General features: G+C 54.2%; 9 protein-coding genes across 9 annotated transcripts; 4 read left to right on the plus strand and 5 right to left on the minus strand.

Annotated features, from left to right (window-relative positions):
* Window positions 1-205: 205 nt before the first annotated feature.
* J3458_015533 (uncharacterized protein) lies at window positions 206-760 on the plus strand (the record flags this gene model as incomplete). Its single annotated transcript, XM_066120814.1, has 1 exon — window positions 206-760. The coding sequence occupies one exon, from the start codon at window positions 206-208 to the stop codon at window positions 758-760; it is 555 nt and encodes a 184-aa protein (XP_065974142.1).
* A 501-nt stretch (window positions 761-1,261) lies between these two features.
* On the plus strand, window positions 1,262-3,147 carry RTC5_1 (Restriction of telomere capping protein 5; the record flags this gene model as incomplete). Its single annotated transcript, XM_007817321.2, has 2 exons — window positions 1,262-1,327; window positions 1,390-3,147. The coding sequence occupies 2 exons, from the start codon at window positions 1,262-1,264 to the stop codon at window positions 3,145-3,147; spliced, it is 1,824 nt and encodes a 607-aa protein (XP_007815512.2).
* Window positions 2,938-4,176, minus strand: RCF1_1 (Respiratory supercomplex factor 1, mitochondrial; the record flags this gene model as incomplete). The annotated part of the gene is made up of 3 exons (XM_007817322.2): window positions 2,938-3,918; window positions 3,980-4,050; window positions 4,115-4,176. 3 exons carry the CDS (start codon window positions 4,174-4,176, stop codon window positions 3,407-3,409), a joined length of 645 nt encoding a protein of 214 aa, XP_007815513.2. The 3' UTR covers window positions 2,938-3,406.
* A 429-nt stretch (window positions 4,177-4,605) lies between these two features.
* J3458_015536 (uncharacterized protein) lies at window positions 4,606-7,257 on the plus strand (the record flags this gene model as incomplete). The annotated part of the gene is made up of 1 exon (XM_007817323.2): window positions 4,606-7,257. The coding sequence occupies one exon, from the start codon at window positions 4,606-4,608 to the stop codon at window positions 7,255-7,257; it is 2,652 nt and encodes an 883-aa protein (XP_007815514.2).
* A 395-nt stretch (window positions 7,258-7,652) lies between these two features.
* Window positions 7,653-9,074, minus strand: CCC1_2 (Protein ccc1; the record flags this gene model as incomplete). The annotated part of the gene is made up of 1 exon (XM_007817324.2): window positions 7,653-9,074. One exon carries the CDS (start codon window positions 9,072-9,074, stop codon window positions 8,271-8,273), a length of 804 nt encoding a protein of 267 aa, XP_007815515.2. The 3' UTR covers window positions 7,653-8,270.
* Window positions 9,075-9,942: 868 nt separating this feature from the next.
* J3458_015538 (uncharacterized protein) lies at window positions 9,943-10,641 on the minus strand (the record flags this gene model as incomplete). Its single annotated transcript, XM_007817325.2, has 1 exon — window positions 9,943-10,641. One exon carries the CDS (start codon window positions 10,639-10,641, stop codon window positions 9,943-9,945), a length of 699 nt encoding a protein of 232 aa, XP_007815516.2.
* Window positions 10,642-10,949: 308 nt separating this feature from the next.
* Window positions 10,950-13,989, minus strand: J3458_015539 (uncharacterized protein; the record flags this gene model as incomplete). The annotated part of the gene is made up of 2 exons (XM_066120815.1): window positions 10,950-12,304; window positions 12,376-13,989. The coding sequence occupies 2 exons, from the start codon at window positions 13,987-13,989 to the stop codon at window positions 11,492-11,494; spliced, it is 2,427 nt and encodes an 808-aa protein (XP_065974143.1). The 3' UTR covers window positions 10,950-11,491.
* Window positions 13,990-14,687: 698 nt separating this feature from the next.
* J3458_015540 (uncharacterized protein) lies at window positions 14,688-16,856 on the minus strand. The gene is made up of 5 exons (XM_066120816.1): window positions 16,546-16,856; window positions 16,471-16,488; window positions 15,747-16,399; window positions 15,087-15,688; window positions 14,688-15,005 (listed from the first exon to the last, which is right to left on the minus strand). The coding sequence occupies exons 1-3, from the start codon at window positions 16,725-16,727 to the stop codon at window positions 15,829-15,831; spliced, it is 771 nt and encodes a 256-aa protein (XP_065974144.1). The 5' UTR covers window positions 16,728-16,856; the 3' UTR covers window positions 14,688-15,005; window positions 15,087-15,688; window positions 15,747-15,828.
* A 210-nt stretch (window positions 16,857-17,066) lies between these two features.
* GPI14_1 (GPI mannosyltransferase 1) lies at window positions 17,067-18,493 on the plus strand (the record flags this gene model as incomplete). Its single annotated transcript, XM_007817328.2, has 3 exons — window positions 17,067-17,749; window positions 17,824-18,091; window positions 18,221-18,493. 3 exons carry the CDS (start codon window positions 17,067-17,069, stop codon window positions 18,491-18,493), a joined length of 1,224 nt encoding a protein of 407 aa, XP_007815519.2.
* Between the last annotated feature and the right edge of the window lie 374 nt (window positions 18,494-18,867).

Here is an 18,867-nt window from a genome sequence, read left to right on the forward strand (position 1 = left end):
CTAGTGATTAGGTACTAATGAAGAAACAACCCTTACCCTACGTAATAGTTACCACTAACTAGTACGGAGTAGTTGTTTTACAAGATATATCAACCGCGCCCCTCTGTAAGTTGATTTTTCCTCATAGCTTTGTCTATTAGGAGTACGTCAATATTATGCCTTTCCCTGCCTTTTCACGCAATTTCCTGGATGCGATTCTGCCGGCATGAGCTCATGTGCCACCATGTGCCGACCTACATATGAGGCCCAACTCTACTTCATAATCCAAGACGTGTCCTGTCCTGGAATGTTAGCCTGTCTGTCTCTCAACAGGTCAATGCAGTGGCATCCCTCGGATGGAGTTCCCGGCAGCTTACTGCAGACGGCATCTTTTCAACTCACCCGACCCTCGGCTCACGGCCAGATGTCAAAGACGGTCAATATGCTCCCATCCGACATCGAGGACTCGCTTCTGCGGGTGGCATGCTGGTTCCTAGCGTTGGGTTCATCTCATTTCCAGACCAGAAATATTGAATGGCCCAGGGTGCTAGATGCGACGCTGGATGAACTGCGCGCCGGTCTCGACAGCAGCAGCAGCTTGTTTACGAGCGTCCATCTTGTGCAGGCGAATATCGCTCGGATTGTGGTTGTCAACCCAGTCGTCCACGTGGTCAATGAGATGGACCCAGAAGTTATTTCCATGGCCGCCGGCAAGGACGCGGTCCGAAGCCACCTGTCACCGCATTGCCACGTCCTCTCCGCGGCATTCCCGTGCGGCTGAAGGACAATGAGCTCGGGACGGTGAATGTGACGGGGCCGAAGCAGCCGTTTAGATTAGCATTTGCGGGCGACTCTTTCAGCGAGGAGACGTTGATGGAGATTGCCTATGCACTCGAGCACCAGGGAACTGGAGCAAGTTGTCGACGCAAGATGGGAGCTGTGACGTAGATGTGATGCGCAGCTGGACCATGTGCGTGCTTTTCAAAGTTCGACTTGGTAGACGAGCACTGTTTTGCGCATGAAATAGTGTGTCGAGCACGTGTTGATGGATTGAAGTTGCATGTGGTCGGTCGCAAACATGAGAAGGTGGCGGTGTCTTGGCTTCCCAATTCGTTTCCATCTAGATTAGCTGACGTGCACAGCGCTACTCGACACGCATCCTTCATCGCATTCCCCTCGTAATCCATCAAATCGCCCTTCTCATGGTTGAAGAGAGTCGTCTCATTCATTATTACGACATGTCTGCCCAATAGTCGGCCGCACAGCAACAGAGTCACAGACCATGGGCCAGTCGCATTCGGATGAGAAGCCGCGCCGACGCTCCCGCGAGGATTTGGCGTATGATCTTGTGAGAAGCCGCCCCCGTTTTGCGACTGTACGAACGATTGCATTCTAATCTTGTCTTTGCAGGCGCTTCGATTCAAAGAAAAATGCTTCACCTCACTGGAATTCTATTCTCTAAAAGATGTCTTCAAGAGCCTTGCCGACCAACAGGGCTCCGTTCGGTACCTCAAGGAGGAAACCATCGCACGCTTCCTTGAGTTGCCCGATATCTTGGGGGCTTCCCCCGTTGTTTTTCAAATGGTTTCGTACCTTGGCGCATTCCCCTTTTTGCAAGACGCCCCCGTAGTTCTGGAGCTGCCGCAATTGGTCATGGTCATTGTCATCATGACCGAGCGGTACAAGCGTGTGCTGAGGCGAGGATCGACCGATTGGACCAAGCTCATGTTCAAGAGTCTGGCCGTCTACGATCGTAAAGCTTCAGAGCCGGAAGTGTCGCCGCCGTCAGATTCAGCCAAAGATGAATCGGCCGGTACTGCTGCCAATGATGGCGGGTTTGCCGTTGATGTTCCTGGCGAGGATGAGCCGTATGACGATGACATGGACGATGACTTGGTTCTCACCGCGTATGAGTTGCTCGATATCAAGGAGGCTGTGAAGCAGGGTAGTGCTCCTGAATTCCACGGCGCCATTATACCAACGGACAACTTTCGAAAATTGGTCATGCTCTTGCTGTTGGCGGCGCCCTTGGACGCCCAGGAGAGCTTGTCTCAGTATTCTAACCGCGTTACCGGCAAGGAACTCGAAGTGCTTCGATCAACAGCCGAATGTATACTCATGTCATTCGTCGATGTAGAATCCTCGCCTGGCATCAAGTACCGTCAATTTCAGACCATTATGCCTGTCCTGTTCCCCAACCTGTTCAACAGTTTCAACGCCTTATTCGAACAGTTCCTCTTTTCCAAAAATCTCGACTTCTCAAAACGCAAAGATGCCAACCCGCATATGCAGAAGCAGACGGCGCCAAAGCCCGCCCAACCACTCCTTTCTGACAGAGGCGACATCTTAAACGACCACATGCTCGCTCAGATATCCCTCTTCCTCCCCGGCTCTTCACTCTTTCGCCGCGTAAGACGTCTGTATTCTGGAAATGAAGCCGGTTTTTCTATGGGTAGCTTCGAATCCAAGGTGTTCAACTGGCGTGCACCCACGATTCTTCTCGTCAGCGGCACATTACTAGCCGACACGCCGCACGGCGGCCCGGAAGCTGCCTTTGCGGATGCTCTACCAACCAAGCGATTCCAGAATGGCAGTAAATCCTCCCGTGTCACATACGGAGTGTACGTCCGCGAGCCATGGAAGCACACACACAAAGAATGCTTCGGCGACTCTGAAACCGTTCTGTTCCAACTGTCCCCTGTTCACGACGTATTTCCGGCATCAACTATAAACACCGACTACGTGGCCTTCACGAAACCACCCGGCAACCAACCTTGCCTCTCATTCGGATCCCCACACCCGAGGCCATCCAAATCCAGCCGCAGACATACACACTACTCTATCGGCGCGGTATCTCTCCTCTTGAACGACTCCTTCGAATTCGGTGTCTTCAATCACGATTACTCCGCTCGTGGAGGCGCATTTCATACAAGTATATCACGAAAAGTCAATTTCCAAGATCGGTTTGAGATTGACCAGCTGGAAGTATGGGGCTGTGGAGGCGACGATGAAGCGAAAGCACAGGCTGCTAGGTGGGCATGGGAAGAGAGAGAGGCTGAGGCCCGAAGGAAGATAAATCTGGGCTCGGGCGATATTGAGGCCGATAGGGCCTTGTTGGAGATGGCTGGCTTGGTTGGGGCAAACAGGAGCGGAGGGTCGATGGGGTGATTGGCGTTTAAATGGCGTTTGCAAATCAGGGAAACAGCTGAGCTGGACTCGTATCGCAACTCTTTGTAGTCGGTGGTCTCAACACAACCACCAGTCTTTTGTAGATGATCCGGAGTCAATGTGAAGACACATTTTATTTCGACATCCATTGTACGTGTACAGTTGGGTAGAACCCCGATTCTGTAACATTTCGTACATTCCGCTAAAGCCATGCCGCCGATTATGCCTCAACATACACTTTCCAATGATTTCGCAACCATCACTTCTTTCCTTCATCGCCCTTCTGCTTGACCAAAACCTCGCTAATCGCCCCCAACGAGCTCTTTGGATTCTCACTCTTCGTCGTCTCTTTCTTCACCTCCCGCTCGGCCTCGGCAGCCTCCTGCCCCTTGGACCACAACCCCATCTTGCCCAAAATACCACCCGTGCCTGCCCCCTCCTCACCATTGTTGGCCGCAGTATCCGCAGCCTCCAGCTGCTGCCTCCTCTTCTCCATACTAGCCTTGATCATCTTCTCCTCCTCGTCTCTGGCCTCGAGCTCCTTGATCCACTTCTGTCGCTTCTCCTCTGCGTCCCGCTCCTCCTTGAGTTTTCGCAATTCCTTTGTCTTTTGTCGGTCTTGACTGTAGTACATGCTTCCGGCGACCATGGCAAAGACGGTGAAGCCCTGCGCGGCGACTCGCGCGCGGAACATCTTGTTGGCTTGGCGGGAGTCGCCGCGGCGGAGGGCGCGGTAGGCATTCACGAAAGCGAAGACGGTGAGACCGATGCCTGGGGAAGAGTCAGCCGCGAGTTAATTGGAGGAGTTTGGGGCGCATTGAAGTTGGCAGACCGAGGGGTACGAGCGGCTCTTCCTTGAGCTTGCGGACGACTTTCTGCATTGGCCTCTCGTTGAAGAATTCTCTGTAGTCGCGTGAGCACGGTGATTCAGAAGGGGGGGGAAATGCATTGGGATATCACGGCGTACTCGTTGTCGTCGAATGACGAGGGCAGTTGCCCTGGCATCGGTGGTGGTATTCTATCCCCCATGTTGGCTGTGGTGATGGGAGAATGAGATGTATATCGCAGGTTTTCGGTGCCGGTAGCCATCGGCTGATGGGCTCTTGGAAACGCATCATAGAGATGGCCTGGGAGTTTGGGTGCCCCACCTTGTTTGCCGACTGCCGCCTGCTCTTTCCACGCGTGGAGCCACGATTGAGGGACCCACAAACGAACATGTAACTGCTCCGTACGCCTGCACTTGTAGCCTTGTTGCTGGCCAACTTGCAGTTCTCAACATCCACATCAACAACTTCAATTACCATCCAACCCGGCATTGCCTACATCTCGGCGTCGGATACGGCCTACTTTATCAAACAACAGTAGTCTTTTAGAACACCCCACGGTCAGTACGCCCCGCTAGCAGCAGCCGCCTGGCCACCCCCCCATCACCACCAAAATCATGCTCGCAAGGTAGTCATGTGGCCTTCAACTCCTTCGGCCGACTCCCTCACGCGGCCGCGGATAGCTGTGGCCGTTGTTTCGGTAGTAGCCGCAGCTTCGATAGGGTACTATGCATATAGATCCCGCCAGAATGAACCTTTGCGAGGGACCCCGACCGGCGGTGGCCTGCATCGGAGTAACGCCATACGACGTCCCCGCCGCGCGACCAACGAATGGAGCTCACACTCGTCGTCTGAGGCTCCTGGCGACGAAAACACCGAGGTCACAAACCTGAGGGTCCCTGGGGATGCCGAAACCGTCGTCGACGTCGATACCGGCGGCGACGACTGGTGGAATGAGCCTCCCGCCAATAGCGTTCCACTCTCTCCGCGAGCTGGACACACCATCGTCTCGCTCCTCTTTAGGGTGTCTGAGGATAACGCCCGGCGTAACGGATGTGTTCACAGGGGATGCCAGTGTAATTCATGCGGCATGGTACCTATACGCGGAGTACGCTATCGATGCGCCAACTGTGCCGACTTTGATCTCTGCGAGACATGCGAGTCCCAAGGCGTGCACAACAAGACGCATATATTCTACAAGATCAAGGTTCCTGCACCGCCCTTTGGGCCCAGGCAGATGCAGCCCGTCTGGTACACCGGCGACCCCGACACGTGCCGCCGCAATATTCCAAAGGGGCTGATTGCACGCCTGTCGAGGGACACTGGATTTGAACGACCCGAGCTGGAAGCCTTCTGGGAGCAGTGGACCTACATGGCCAATACGGATTGGCGCGATGATCCCGAGGAACTGTGTGTTGCCATGGATCGTAAGACGTTTGAGCGATGTCTGGTGCCTACAGGCGGATCACGACATGCAGCGCCGAATCTAATCCATGATCGCATGTTCTCCTTCTACGACTCCAACAAGGACGGTTTGATCGGGTTTTCCGAGTTTCTCCACGGCTTGTCGTACAGAAAACGCAGAGATAAGCTCAGAAGAGTGTTTGAGGGGTACGATATTGACGGGGATGGCTATGTGAACCGACGCGACTTTCTCAGAATGTTCAGAGCCTACTATGTGCTATACAAGCAGATGCACAAAGATATCCTGGACGGACTTGACGACCAGCTCCTTGCCAGCACCGAGGCCCAGCAACTAGTGTCCAGTCGACAGCCACTTAGCAGCCTTTTCGGCAGGGAGGGCAGAATCCCCTCGGCCGATTCAGGCTTCAGAATTGAGGGCAAAACCAATCGCAGAGATGGCAGCATCGAAGTGGCAGATGGGTTCAGTAGTGTAGTCATTGAAAACCGGGGCGATACGGCCTCCAGAGAAGACATCTTGGCCAGCCTATTTGCATACGACACAGACACACGACCTCACCGTGGGTTCGTCTCGCGCAGCGACACCGACACTAACTGGCGGACGGTGCGGCGTGTGAGTGGTGGTGACCTGGACAGAGCATATTGGTCATCGCTACTTGATCCTCCAACCACATTGGACGATATCCCCCATGTCTTCAATAACAATGAGGACGAGGATGTGGATGCCGACGGTGACGATGATGGCGATGAAGACGAGGATGATGGGGATGTGCAAACTGGTGAATCTGGCCGTACCTACAGCGAGTCGCGGGCTCGAGCTATTGCGCGAAGTCGCAAGCTGGCGCCCAAGTTGGAGAGGCAGCGTCGAGACATGGCACGGAAGCATCTCCACGACCGGTGGAAGAGGCGGCAGTTTTACCTGGACGAGGAAGAGGGTGGAATTGCACCGGATGATTGGGATGCCGAAGAGGACATTCTTGCGCGAGTCACCCTGGCAACAGAGGACTCCAAGGCCGGGGATCCACCACCCATGACAACTAGATCCCGCTCTAGCTCCAAGGTTCGATTTGCCGAGGATACAGATGACTATGAGATTCGATCCAACCCTTCCACGTCGTCGAGGAGCGTACCTGAACGGTGGGGCGGCATGGATATTCCAGACGCCGAAAGGGATGCCGGCAAAGAAATCCTCTATCAAGTAACCCAACAGGCATTTAATGAGCTTCTTGACACTATATTCAAGAAGGCAGAAGACATGGCCGTTGCGGCAGCAGAATCCGCAAAAGACCGGGAAAAGTACAAGGCGCAGATTGATGCCATTGATCTCCCGGAATCCGAACCCCAGGCTCCGTCAAACCAGCCCGGGCCCGAGTCGCACCCCACTGGCAAGCTTATTTCGGAGAAGTCGCTGGATGAGCTCCTGGCAGATACGGGATACACAGTAGTCCCTGATGAGCCCCGTAATGCGGTAGAATTGGACAGTTCGGTGGAAATTATCCACGAGGAGCAGGTAGATGGTGCAGAATTCAACACAGACGACGAGCCCGCAGAATACCGAGACCCAACGTTGCCGCAGTTCCGCCCAAACAATGTCGCAGAAGCGGATGAGCTGGCTGCCAAACAACGGGCATTTGAACTTGTACACGTCCCGCGATCGTCGTCTCATCAACCACGCCAAGAAGAGCCAGATGCCGCCACCCTCCGCAGCTGGAAGCGTCTCACCATTGCTGAGGCAGAGGCTGTTAAACGTGGCGGCTGGGGGCGTCTGAGCTTCCAGGAGTTTGAAGAAATTTACAAGAGTCAGGAGGACTTGGGGAATAGGCTGGATTATCTGGGTAGCTGGATTGATTTTTGCATTCCCTAGGGGGCACCAAAGTCGATTTGTTTTGCGCTCGACTGAGAGTTGATTTTTTTTGTGTGTACTATGTTGGCAAGACACACAACAGCGACCATAGACCATGTTTGTACTTCTATTTGTATGTCATACTAGGCACCTTAGGTTGGCAGGTGGTGCTTGGAAGACTTTGTTGACCAGAGCGGTCTCGGGTCTACAAGCGGGTCTAACGTAGCGGTATATTGATTACGTTGTATCCATGTAGTCTGTGCAAGACTGTGACACCTTTTTTTTTCTTTGGCAAGTCTATCTCACTTTAGAAGTGTGTTGCCCTCCATTGAATACTCAGAGGTGCCCAATGGCAGTGAATGCCATCTACTTGGCCACGAGCAACACAGCACTCCTTACTGCCGTGATTGGTACGCCATGACCCCCCGCGACTTTTTAAGACGTGGGTGATTCCTGGAGAAGCATGTCGGGTGTTTCCACGAGCTAACTGTCTTGGATGGATCTGCGTCAAGGTGACCGGTAATTACACCTAGGGAATGGGTAAAGATGTTTTGCCTATCCCTAGGGAAACTTGCTCGTTATCGTGGTCTTTTCTGGAAATACAGCGGGGTAAGTCGTATTTCAACTACAAAGTTCTCCGGCTATCTGCGCTCTGTAACATGATGTACGGTAGCCCAGTGGTTTTCCTCGTTGGTGCGCAAGTATATTCTGCTGCAGGCTGTCAAGGTGCAAGGTGGGACTACCCCGGCAAGCTATTAATGAGACGGTTGCGGAAAGGAGCACAGGCACCGCCTACAGGATACAAGAACGGCTGTGGAATCCATTCACGTCCAGGGCATGAGACGAGATGGTTTTTATGAATTACAAGTGGTGTCATGAGTTGAAGAACTATCGAGTCAATTCTACCCAGCAATTACCTGTGAGCGGACAAGTCATGATTTCATTAATTTCCCACCCAACGCCACGCAATGCAGTCTAGAGCGAAAACAAAAGAGAAAAAAAAACAAGCCCTTTTCCCACAACCAGGCAAGCCCTCACGTCTCGCCTCTATCCAAACTCTTGACAATGACGTAGCTCGTGCCGGCGGCCAGGACGCCAATGACCAAGGTCTGCAGGGCGCCCCAGGCACCGGCGCGGTGGTTGCGAATGGCGACGTAGTTCTTGACGTAGCCGAAGCCCAGCAGTATGACAACCGTGACGGCGACGCTGACGACGAGGGCCTCGCGGATGTTGTCGAGCAAGAAGTAGGGAATCATGGGGATCAGGCCGCCGACAAAGTAGCTCAGGCCCATGGTGAGGCCCGAGACCCAGGCGCGGTGGGCGGCGGGCTGCTCCACGCGCAGGTCAAAGTCCATCTTGAAGCGCAGCCACTGGCGCTCGTCTGCGCAGAGCTCGTCGACGAGGGGCGCGGCGGCGGCGCGCGAGACGCCGTAGCGCTCGAGGATGCTGTGCACCTCGGCGCGCTGCTCGGCGGGCAGGCAGGCCGCGCGCTGCTCCTGCGAGGCGTACGTGTCGCGCTCCGTCACGGCCGCCAGGTACGCGCCCAGGCCCATGGACACCATGCCCGAGAAGAGCTCCGCCAGGCCGCCCATGATGACGAGCTTGGTGCTGCCCAGGCTGGACAGCCCGGCCGTCAGCGCAAAGGGGACCGTCACCCCGTCCGAGAAGCCGATGATGACGTCGCGGAGCACATCGCCGTAGTCGAAGCGCGGCGACCCGCCGCTGGATTGTGACGACGTCGACCGTGTTTCCAGCGACTTGGAGTCGTAGGCGCGGGGGAAGGGGGTCTCGGTGCGAGGTTCTGCGGGGAGCAGGGGGGATGATTCCGTAGGTGGCATCTTTTTTATTTTTATTTTTTTTTTGGCCTTCTTTTGTGTATTCTGGTTTTTGTTTGCTCCCTTCCTCTGATGGGGTTTGGCGGATTGCGTTGGCAAGTGGGTGACGGGGTGAAAGGGGTAGATGGCAATTTGCGTGAGAAGGTCTGAGATATGTCCTTAAGTATGTCTGGTGTTATGCGGCAGATGGCCGAGGTGTAGGTGGCGCTCAAGCATTCAGTCCCGTCCCGGCCAACAGATCTGAAAAACAAATCCAACCAATTCCGGAGCTTGTAATGAAATACGTCGACTCGATTCTTTCCTTTTTCTGCACACCGCATTGTACAAGGGTACGAACCACGGACTGCCGACTGTCCGTCCAAGTCAGCGTCGTGGGCGTGAAGAGGCTAGTCGTTCACCACCTGCAGGGGTGTGGCGAGAAGGCACAGCCAATCAGAGGCCTTGTTTTAGTCAGCGTCGCGTAACCATGGTTCGGCAAGTCTGCCGACAGGATGATGCAAATCTGACCGGCCTTTGAGCTCCGAGACCAAGTTTGTTCGCCGCGGCCTCTCAGAATTCATGCGTTCCGGGATGTGCTTGGTTGATGGTGATGCGGTGTAGTCCACCCAAGCTCTTTGCTCGGGGTTAGACGGCCTTCGGATTTTGATGCTTCTTTTTTTTTTGCTTCCAGTAGCGACCGAGAGTATCTGTACGAGTTTCGTTGCACGCCATCCATGTTGTCAGCATGGCATGTTGTCGGGCTGGGGGTTGTCCAGTCGGTATGCGTGCATCGTCGCCCTTCAAGCCAGCCATGTCGTAGTACTCAGCAACCATGCGCAACAGAAACCCCCTTGCAGAAGCCATTTTTTGGGCTCTCCAGTCCGCTCCCTCCTCATCCCGTCTCCTCATCCGGCCAAACCAAGAAATCATTCAGCTCCAGCCCCAACGCCAACGGACTCCCCTTGCCTCCAACCGACCTCAACCCGGAACTCGGGCTCACGCTCTCGCCGGAACCATCTGTTTCCAAGCCCACGGTCCAAAAGCTGTCCAAATCAAACTCCCCAGTCGTAACAGCCTGTCCTCCATCCCATATTCCCTCGCCACCCCCCGTCGAGCTTCCCCGGGCAACCCTCTCGTTCCGCAGGTACTCAAACGGCGTCACGCCCACGGTCCTCTTAAACACCCTGTGAAAGTGCCACTTGGACAGACCCGACTTCTTGGCCATCTGGCTCAGGCTCAACCCCTTCTCCTCGGCCGCCGTGCCGGCCCGTTCCAGGACAAACTTGCGAATCCACTGAACGGCACGCTCCTCGGGCATGAAGCCCTCCATCTCGGGCTTGCAGCGCTTGCAGGCCCTGAACCCGGCGTTCTGCGCCTCCGCCCCGGTCGAGTAGAAGCTGACGTTGGACCGGCGGGCTAGGCGGGCCTTGCAGATGGGTCGGCAGTAGACCTTTGTTGTCTTGACGGCGTAGACGAAGCAGCCGTCTGCTACGGCATCGCGCGTCTGTACGGCCCGCCAGCGGGCTTCATCGTCGTCGAAGAGGTTGAGATCAAGGCCTGGATAAGTGATGGGGTGGTGGTGGCAAGACATGATTTCAAGGTCAGTGTGTAGCTGTCATTGTGACATTTCACGGTACCGTGTGACGATGAGATATTTGTATTTTCTTGAAGCTACGAGGACGAGTGGCCGTTCATGAACATGTTTGGTGACCGGGTATCTCAAAGTACACGCTAACGGGCTGCCATATCTATTTCTCCGTGATGCGATGGTGGTCACCCGTACAGGACATCTGGACCCCCAGAAGAGCGGGGGCGTTGCTAGCAATATGACCAATGGGATAACACACACGTTTACATCACGAGCAACAGGCGTCATGCTCACGGACATGCTTCACTTCACGAGTAGCCTTGTGAAAAATTCCATTCTATTGTGTGACGTGAACTCAGCCCATTGTCCTTTTCAATGAAGTAGTATCCCAGTGGCAGGGTCAAGACGTTGTGTGCAACGTCGACCAGACGTGCGGTGCCGTGTGTTTGGCATGCTTCGTATGCGCGCAGTCTGTTATTAAGGTGTTTTTTTTTTGTAGTGTTGTGTTTCATTGCAGCGTGTTGTGTCCCAAGTGCCCATTACCAATAATAACGCCAATTCTCGCCAACAGTGAACACCAGTTCCCAATCCCCAAGTGCCTATTCCCAACGACAACACCAAACATGTCCCGCTGCCCTCGTTAAAACCCTGTGGGGAAAAGAGTAGCAGCATTCAGCAATCTCCAGCCCAGTGGTCTTGGCCAGTCTCGTCAAGTCCTTCCAAGTCACTGTGTTTGCCTTCCGTCTCAATCCAACCTCCCAATAACAACACCATAACCCAAGTTCCAAAACAGAACCATTGCCCAAAAAAAAAGAAAAGGAAAAAAATCCTCCTTCACAATGAGATCGATCGCCTATTGAGTCGCAGAGCTTCCGTCGGTAGCAGCGACACTTCCATGTCCCTCTGGCACCCTTGCCGCAATCCAGTTCAAGACGACCTGGGCGACGTTGTCGCTGTTCTTCTCCAAGAACATGAGATGGCCGTTTCCATAGACCCCAGCCTCCCCCAGCTGGACGTGGTCGACATCCACGCCAGCTTGCCGCATAAACTTGACCGTGGCCGCGTCGCATGTCGTGTGATGGCTAGCGTCTGCCGTCACCACAACCTGGCGCACCTTGCCGAGCGCAACCAATTTCCTGGGAATCTCCATGTACGCATCCCAGGGCAGGACCGTGCCCATGGTATCGGCCTGCACCAAGTCCATGCCGCAACGTTGAAGCAAGTAGACGGCATTATCCGGGCCGGCGACGCTTGGAAACAGGTTCAGGGGCGGCTGAGTGACCCCGTGTTGGTCGTATACCGGCTCGGGAACCGGCGGGTCGAAAGTAAGAGGGATGTCGGCCACGCCGTACGGTCGGTGCTGCGCAAAATACCTCACCTGGTTGGTGAAGACCAGCATGTTGTCCTTCAACACGCGATTCGTGCCTCCTGGGGGGCCAGCAGGCTCCACGGCCAGGACGGCCTTGACAGAGTCCGGAAGGGCGTCTGCGGCCAGCCACGAGAGAGTCGCTCCGCTTCCCTCTCCAAGAAGAATGACTTGTCCGATCTGATGGACGAGTGTCGTGAGAGCCTCCTTGCCAAAGGCTTGTCGTTCGTGTCGGCGGAAATAGAGTGGCACCGTGGACGCCATGTATGTTTCGAAGAATTCATCGCCTCTCAATCCAGTCTGATTCCGAGTTAGTACCAAAACGGTCGCAGACACAACTGTGAAAGGGGGGGGAAGTGGCGGAAACGTACCCCTGGCCATTGAGTGTGCTTGTGGGCGTCAGGCCAACGCTGAAATGTGCTCGCCGCTGTCAGCGTGGCTTCGACATTATCGCGGGTGGGCTTCGCCATGCAACTCGCATAGTTGCTCCACTTTACAACTGTCCGGTCGAATTCCATTGAGCGCCCACAGGCAGGCAGGTCGACGACGTAAACCGTGAAGCCCTTGTTGATGAAGAAGCTCGCCCACCCTTGCCCGCCGTCGGGCTTGATTGTCCAAATGTTGCCGGTGTGGAAATCGCCGTGGACCAAGACGATGGGGTACGCCCATGTCGGCTCGTGAGGCGTGTACTTTTCAACGTACATCTTGGCTTCCTTGGGCTGCGGTAGACTTGGGCTGGGTGGCAAGGGGCGATAATCGAACTTGATGTAAAATGATTCGAATCGGTGACCAGCTGACGACACCGGCGTGAACTTGGGTGTATAAGTGTCCCATGAACTATGAGGGGCCGGCTGCCATGAATTGGGTTGTAAAAGCTGGATTTTTGGCGGCGAGTAATGTACCGGAGCGCCAGGAGGAGTGTTGGTGCCGCTTTGCGGGACAGCCGCAGAATGCAGACAAAAGGCCGGGTCCAAAGCAGAGTTGTCCGGGTTGAAAGAGTTGTCCGGGTTGAAAGAGTTGCCCAGATTGACACAGTTATTCGTATTGACGGAGTTATTCAAATTCATAGAGTTGTCCGGATTGGCAGAGTTGTCCGGATTGATAGAGTTGTATGAATTGACGTAGTTGCCTGGATTGACAGAGTTGCCCGGATTGACAGAGTTGCCCGGATTAACAGAGCTGCCTGGATTGACAGAGTTGTCCAGGGAAATAGAGCTAGCCGGACTAATAGTGTTATCCAGACTAGTAGAGTTATCCGAAGTGATATCGTTACTCGAACTATCAGAGCTGAGCGAATTGAGACGGTCGTTGGGATTCACAAAGTCGACCGGTTGGGTAAGTTCTGCCGGGTTAATAACAGAGTTGTCTTGATTCGTCAAATCCGTCATGCCAGTGTCGGCGGGTTGAAAACCAGCAGGGACATTGCTGTCAGCATTGCTCATCGTGAGCATAGCAGAGCTATCCACATCCATCATCATGGTGGAGTCGGAGCCGGTAGGTTGAAAACCAGTAGCGAGGTTGTTATCAATATTGCCCATCGTGAGCATAGCAGAGGTGTCCACATTCATCGACGCCATCGTGGCCGAGTCGGAGCCGGCAGGTTGAAAATCAGTAACGAGGCTATTGTCAACATTGCCCATCGTGAGCATAGCAGAGTTGTCCACATCCATCATCATGGCGGATTCGGAGCCGGTAGGTTGAAATACAGCAGGGAGATTGCCGTCAACATTGCTCATTGTGAGCGTGCTGGGATCCACGAACAAAGCGTCGGTGGAGGGGAAGAAGGCCGGGGCTGGTTCCTGTGCGTCTGGTACAAAAAGGCCAACCGTGATTTGCTCAGGGATAGTTGGTGGTTCAGTAGTGTCCGCATCATGCGAAAGGTCAACGTTGGAATCTGGGGCGCCCAGATCCATGAATGGTTGCGTCTCAAGCCAAGCCTGCTGGAACAAGTCCCCCATTTCATCATTATAAGGCTCAAAAGACATAATGGCTGGCAGGCTGAGGTATAGCGGAAAGTAAATGCGGGTTCCAAGTAAATTTGAGGGCGAGTGACGCTGCAGCAGATTGAGGCTTGTAGAAACAAGATGAGTGTCCGAGGAGCCTGATAGAGTTCGTTCCTGGCTTTTTTTTGTTGTTATTGTGATAGGTGTCCGGAGAACCTGATCAAAGTTCGTCTTGGGCTTTTTTTTTTTTTGTTTGCTTGTTTGTTTGTTTGTTTTTGTTGGGTTCTTCTGGCAATGCTTGCGAGGAAATCTTTGTCCTATGTGGCCTGAAGAGTTGCTCACTCACAGCATATATGCTGGCAGTGCAGTCGTAAGTGACGATGGATGAGTCCGACGAAATTTGAGCCGTGGGAAAACAAGACTGGCAGCCGGAGGAATGACTAATAGTCTGTGAGGGCAATGAAGAATAAAGCAAAAGTGCTCGAACTTGTGTTGATAAATTCAAAAGTTGTTTGCAGGTGCCGCGGTGCAAAGTGGTAGTAGAAGAGGTGGCACGTAGACAGCAGTGAGTTCAAGGCAGATGAAGCATGTGGATATAAAGATGAGGAATAGCAGAAGCAAGAGTGCAGGTTCTGGCCACATTCACATAGAAGAATTCTGCATTCTACGGGATTCCAAAGATTTAGACGCCGTCTTCGTGGCCAGAACTTGGACGAAGTCTATACCCAAACCTTATGAATGCCAAAACTATATCGAGGCGCTTTCACATGACCTAAGGCATCCAGAGCAGGCCAATAAGAAGGATAGTCTAGTATAATGCGTTTCCATAGTTCACCAAAGGGGACCCCCGGGCTATGTAGTCCAAGCCCGCACTGTACAGGACAATAAGGTTCCGATACGATGACGCACTCGAGGCCTGTGCTGAAGGATGCTGAAGATGTGAGGTGTTCTTTGGCTGGTAAAGAAAATAAGCACTGTTGCGGATCCCTTTTCACAAGAGTGTTTGTTGACGAGCAGCTCACTTTATATTGAGATGTCCTCTCGTTGATATTTAAACACTATATAGATGTCAGCACAGATTCGCCACTATTGCACCTCACAATGGCACGTCTGCCCATCAAAAAGGTCGATTGAGGTACCTGATCAAACAATGAGGCCCCTGGTACTCAAAACCAAAGTACAAATGATGGCTAAAAAGATCGAGAGCCACGGCGATGTGCGGCGTGGAAAAAGAACAAAGAGCAGCGAACCTAATTGTCAGTGCCACCTACGACTGCTGACGCACTGTGCGAGAATCTTATTCTGGACCGTATGTCTTCGGATTGTAAATTTGTCTCGATAGCGGTACCGGGAACTTGGAAGGTACACGTTGAACCACGTGGCGCGGATTCAGGTACAGCCGCAACGGACTTACCGCAGACTTAGACGACCCTAGAAGTCAATAGAAGACGGGCCTATGGGAGCTTTTTTGTAATGCCTTGGTCACCCTATCTTGTGCACATATGCACCAAGGGACCGGCTTGAGGACGAGGTATATGCGCGGTCTGCACCCATAGGCGTATTCACCATAGCATAGCCGCCATACTCACGAAAGATGCATGTGGTGTCCATATCCATATCGAACCTGAAATACATCGCGGGCATGTCTCGACGCCGGCCATGGCTAGAAAAGCAAAATAGGGAGATGCAGCTGACACGCGGAACCCTGACAGGCAAAGAAGCATATTCTGTGCGTGGCGGTCTGTATACAGTATGAACCATGATTCTTCTCTCGGTTTCTCGACAAGTGTTCTACTCACCAACTCTCCCACATGCCCACATGGCCATTGTCACAGAAGCCACAAAGTGTACCTCTCACATAGCCTTCCCATGCCTCGTAAATCAGGGACTCCCGCCCTCCACGTCATCCTTCATGTCAGGCACCCACCCCTTGGGCCTCTCGCTCCCCCTGACAACAAGCCCGTAGCCCAGCTTCTCCACCTTCCTCACGCTCTGCCTCATAGCCTCCATCTTGCTCCTGTAGTCCCTTGTGGGAACCTCCCTCAGCATCTCAAACGCACATCCCAGCTCCTGGATATCGCCAAGTATATTCCGCCCATCCTCGCCGCTCGGCATCTCGCCATTCTGCGCCGTCGTCACCGTCGCAAACCGCATCATTTCCCCAAAAAGGTCAAAAATGCCGAACATGTAGTCGTGAGGCGTGAGCGCAATGTCCCCCGGAGTCGACGCAGCGGCCTCCTGGGGCGTAATCAGCTTCTGATGGCGGAGGTAGTGCGCAAACGAGAGCGCCTCGACCAGTTCCTCGAGGCATCGAAGCGAGTAGCTGTATCGGTGGCGGTTTAGGGATTGTAAATCCGGAGAGACGGATTGCAGGAGGGCGGTGATTTCACCCATGCGTGCAGCCACGTCCTTTTCCGTAGACGGGGGCAGACCCTGGTTGATATGTTTTACTCTGATTCTTGTGAGCCTAGTGTCGAAACCACCATGTTTTGTTTGTGTGTGTAGCTCAGCTGCTCATCTTACCGTTGCAGCGCAAAAATACTTTTTTTCAAGAGTCAGTACAGTGTTAGATGAGATACATGACAATGGGCAGCGTACATCTTCTTACTCTGGGCAGTGACATCCCTAGACGCCTTGACTATCCTCTCCTTCCGATCGTAATGCTCATCCAGCTCATCGCGAAAGTCTTCAAACATGTTGTGGAATCTGGTGCGGGGCCCGTCCTGTGTTGATTTGGAGCGCGCATTGCCGTCTCGGTCTCTCTTAGTTCCTGCGGGCATTTCCGCGCGTCCAACATGGGAAGCTTTTGGTGATGGCTATTTCCAACAGGCGCTGTGAGGAGGTGGTTGATGGAGGTGGGCCAGTTGATCCCATTGACCGGTGTGACGGATTTGGGAGCCGCACTAACAATTTCCGCCCCACGTTATTTTCCTCCCCCAACTCCAATCCCAGACAACTGAAGCTCGCGCGTGTGAATCAACACCAAGGGAGATGACGAGCAGGACGGAACCTACTCCGCTGGTGGCATCGACATAACCTTCAACTCTCTCCCGCAGGCATGAAAATACCTCCCCCGACATCGCATCCTCCATAGTCCCGTCGCCGCCATCGCCATCGCCATGATATCGACGCTCCTCCGCCCAACGCCGCTCTTCCTCATCGCCGCCCTCCTCCGCGTCGCCCTCCTCCTGTACGGCACCTTCCAAGACGCCCACTCCGCCATCAAATACACAGACATCGACTACCTCGTCTTCACCGACGCATCCCGCTACGTCTGGCACGCGCAGTCCCCCTACGCGCGCGACACCTACCGCTACACCCCCCTCCTGGCATGGCTCCTCGTCCCCACCGTATCCTTCCTCTCCTTTGGCAAAGTCGTATTTGCGCTCGCCGACCTGCTGGCCGGATGGCTCATTGTCCGCGTCCTCCGCCGGAGGGGCCTGCCCCCCGAGCAGGCAGGCGCCTTCGCCGCGCTGTGGCTCTGGAACCCCATGGTCGCAACCATCAGCACGCGCGGCAGCTCAGAGGGCCTGCTGGGCGTCCTGACCATGGCGCTCGTGTGGGCCGTCGAAGGGCGAAGGGTGAATGTCGCCGCGGCGGTGCTGGGCCTCGGGGTGCACTTCAAGATCTACCCATGCATCTGGGCGCCCGCCATCGCGTGGTGGATGGACGATGAGCACATGCAGCGCAAGCAAGCATCGCCGCCAGCCCGCCTCGCGGGATTACTGTCCAGAGACAGAATCCAGCTTGCAGCCGTGAGCCTCGCCACATTCATGGGCCTCAACGTCCTCATGTACGCCGTGTACGTCTTATTCTCGCCCGGGGCCCTCTCAAACACCCCCCCTTTTTTCGTGCCGCAATATTAAATTCTCGCAGCTACGGCCACCCGTTCCTCGTCCACACCTTCTTCCACCACCTCACGCGCGTCGACCACCGACACAACTTCTCGCCCTACAACGTCCTGCTGTACCTCGCGTCTTCGGAACCGGGCACCTCTCTTCACGCCGAGTCGCTCGCCTTCCTCCCACAGCTCTCGCTCTCATGCGTGCTCATCCCGTTGGTGCTGGCCAAGAAGGACCTGGCGACATGCATGATGGCGCAGACATTTGCCTTTGTGACGTTCAACAAGGTGTGCACCTCGCAGGTAAGGCGTCCCGACACACTAGCTACAGTGGGGGGTTCGTAGGAATTCGACCTTTCGACCGGTCGAGTACTCACGCCCACAAACCGTATATAGACGAAACAAACATCATGGGTGAGCTAACGATTGTAGTATTTCCTGTGGTACATGATATTCCTGCCCTTGTACCTCCCCACCTCGACATTGCTGCGCAAACCGCGTCTGGGCATAACGGCGTTGGTTCTATGGGTTGTATCGCAAGGAGCGTGGCTGCAGCAGGGGTATGAGTTGGAGTTTTTAGGACGCAGCACTTTCTTCCCCGGCCTGTGGGCGTCATCGGTAGCGTTCTTCCTGGTCAACTGCTGGATCCTGGGCGTCATTATCAGCGACGGGGCCAGCACAGCACCCAAGACTCGTACGGAATAGCCAGGAGCATGTCTTGCAAATGATGAAACGCCCACTTGATTGATCAAAGGTAATTCTCATTATGGGTATCTATCTTGCATATGCTAACCACCAAGTCCAAACCATCAAAATATCCGAGGGGGTATTTGTATCATCCTTCAAGCGAGCAGATTCCCTCAAGTAAATCGGTTTTAAGCCCTTGCCGCCATGGGGCTGGTATGATGTTCGCAATCGAGCTTTATGTGACGCGTGTTTTCCCAAACTCCATGCTCTGTGATCCCATGTGTAATCCACTCCATTTGCCAATGTCAGGCTGCTGTGATATTTCGCCATCGTATTGTTTGCAAGGCCATAAACGCCGTCTCCAATATGCAGATAGGCCGTGATAAATTTAA

This window comes from Metarhizium acridum, assembly GCF_019434415.1.
Source record: "Metarhizium acridum strain ARSEF 324 chromosome Unknown scaffold_356, whole genome shotgun sequence".
Taxonomy (NCBI): Eukaryota; Fungi; Ascomycota; class Sordariomycetes; order Hypocreales; family Clavicipitaceae; genus Metarhizium; species Metarhizium acridum.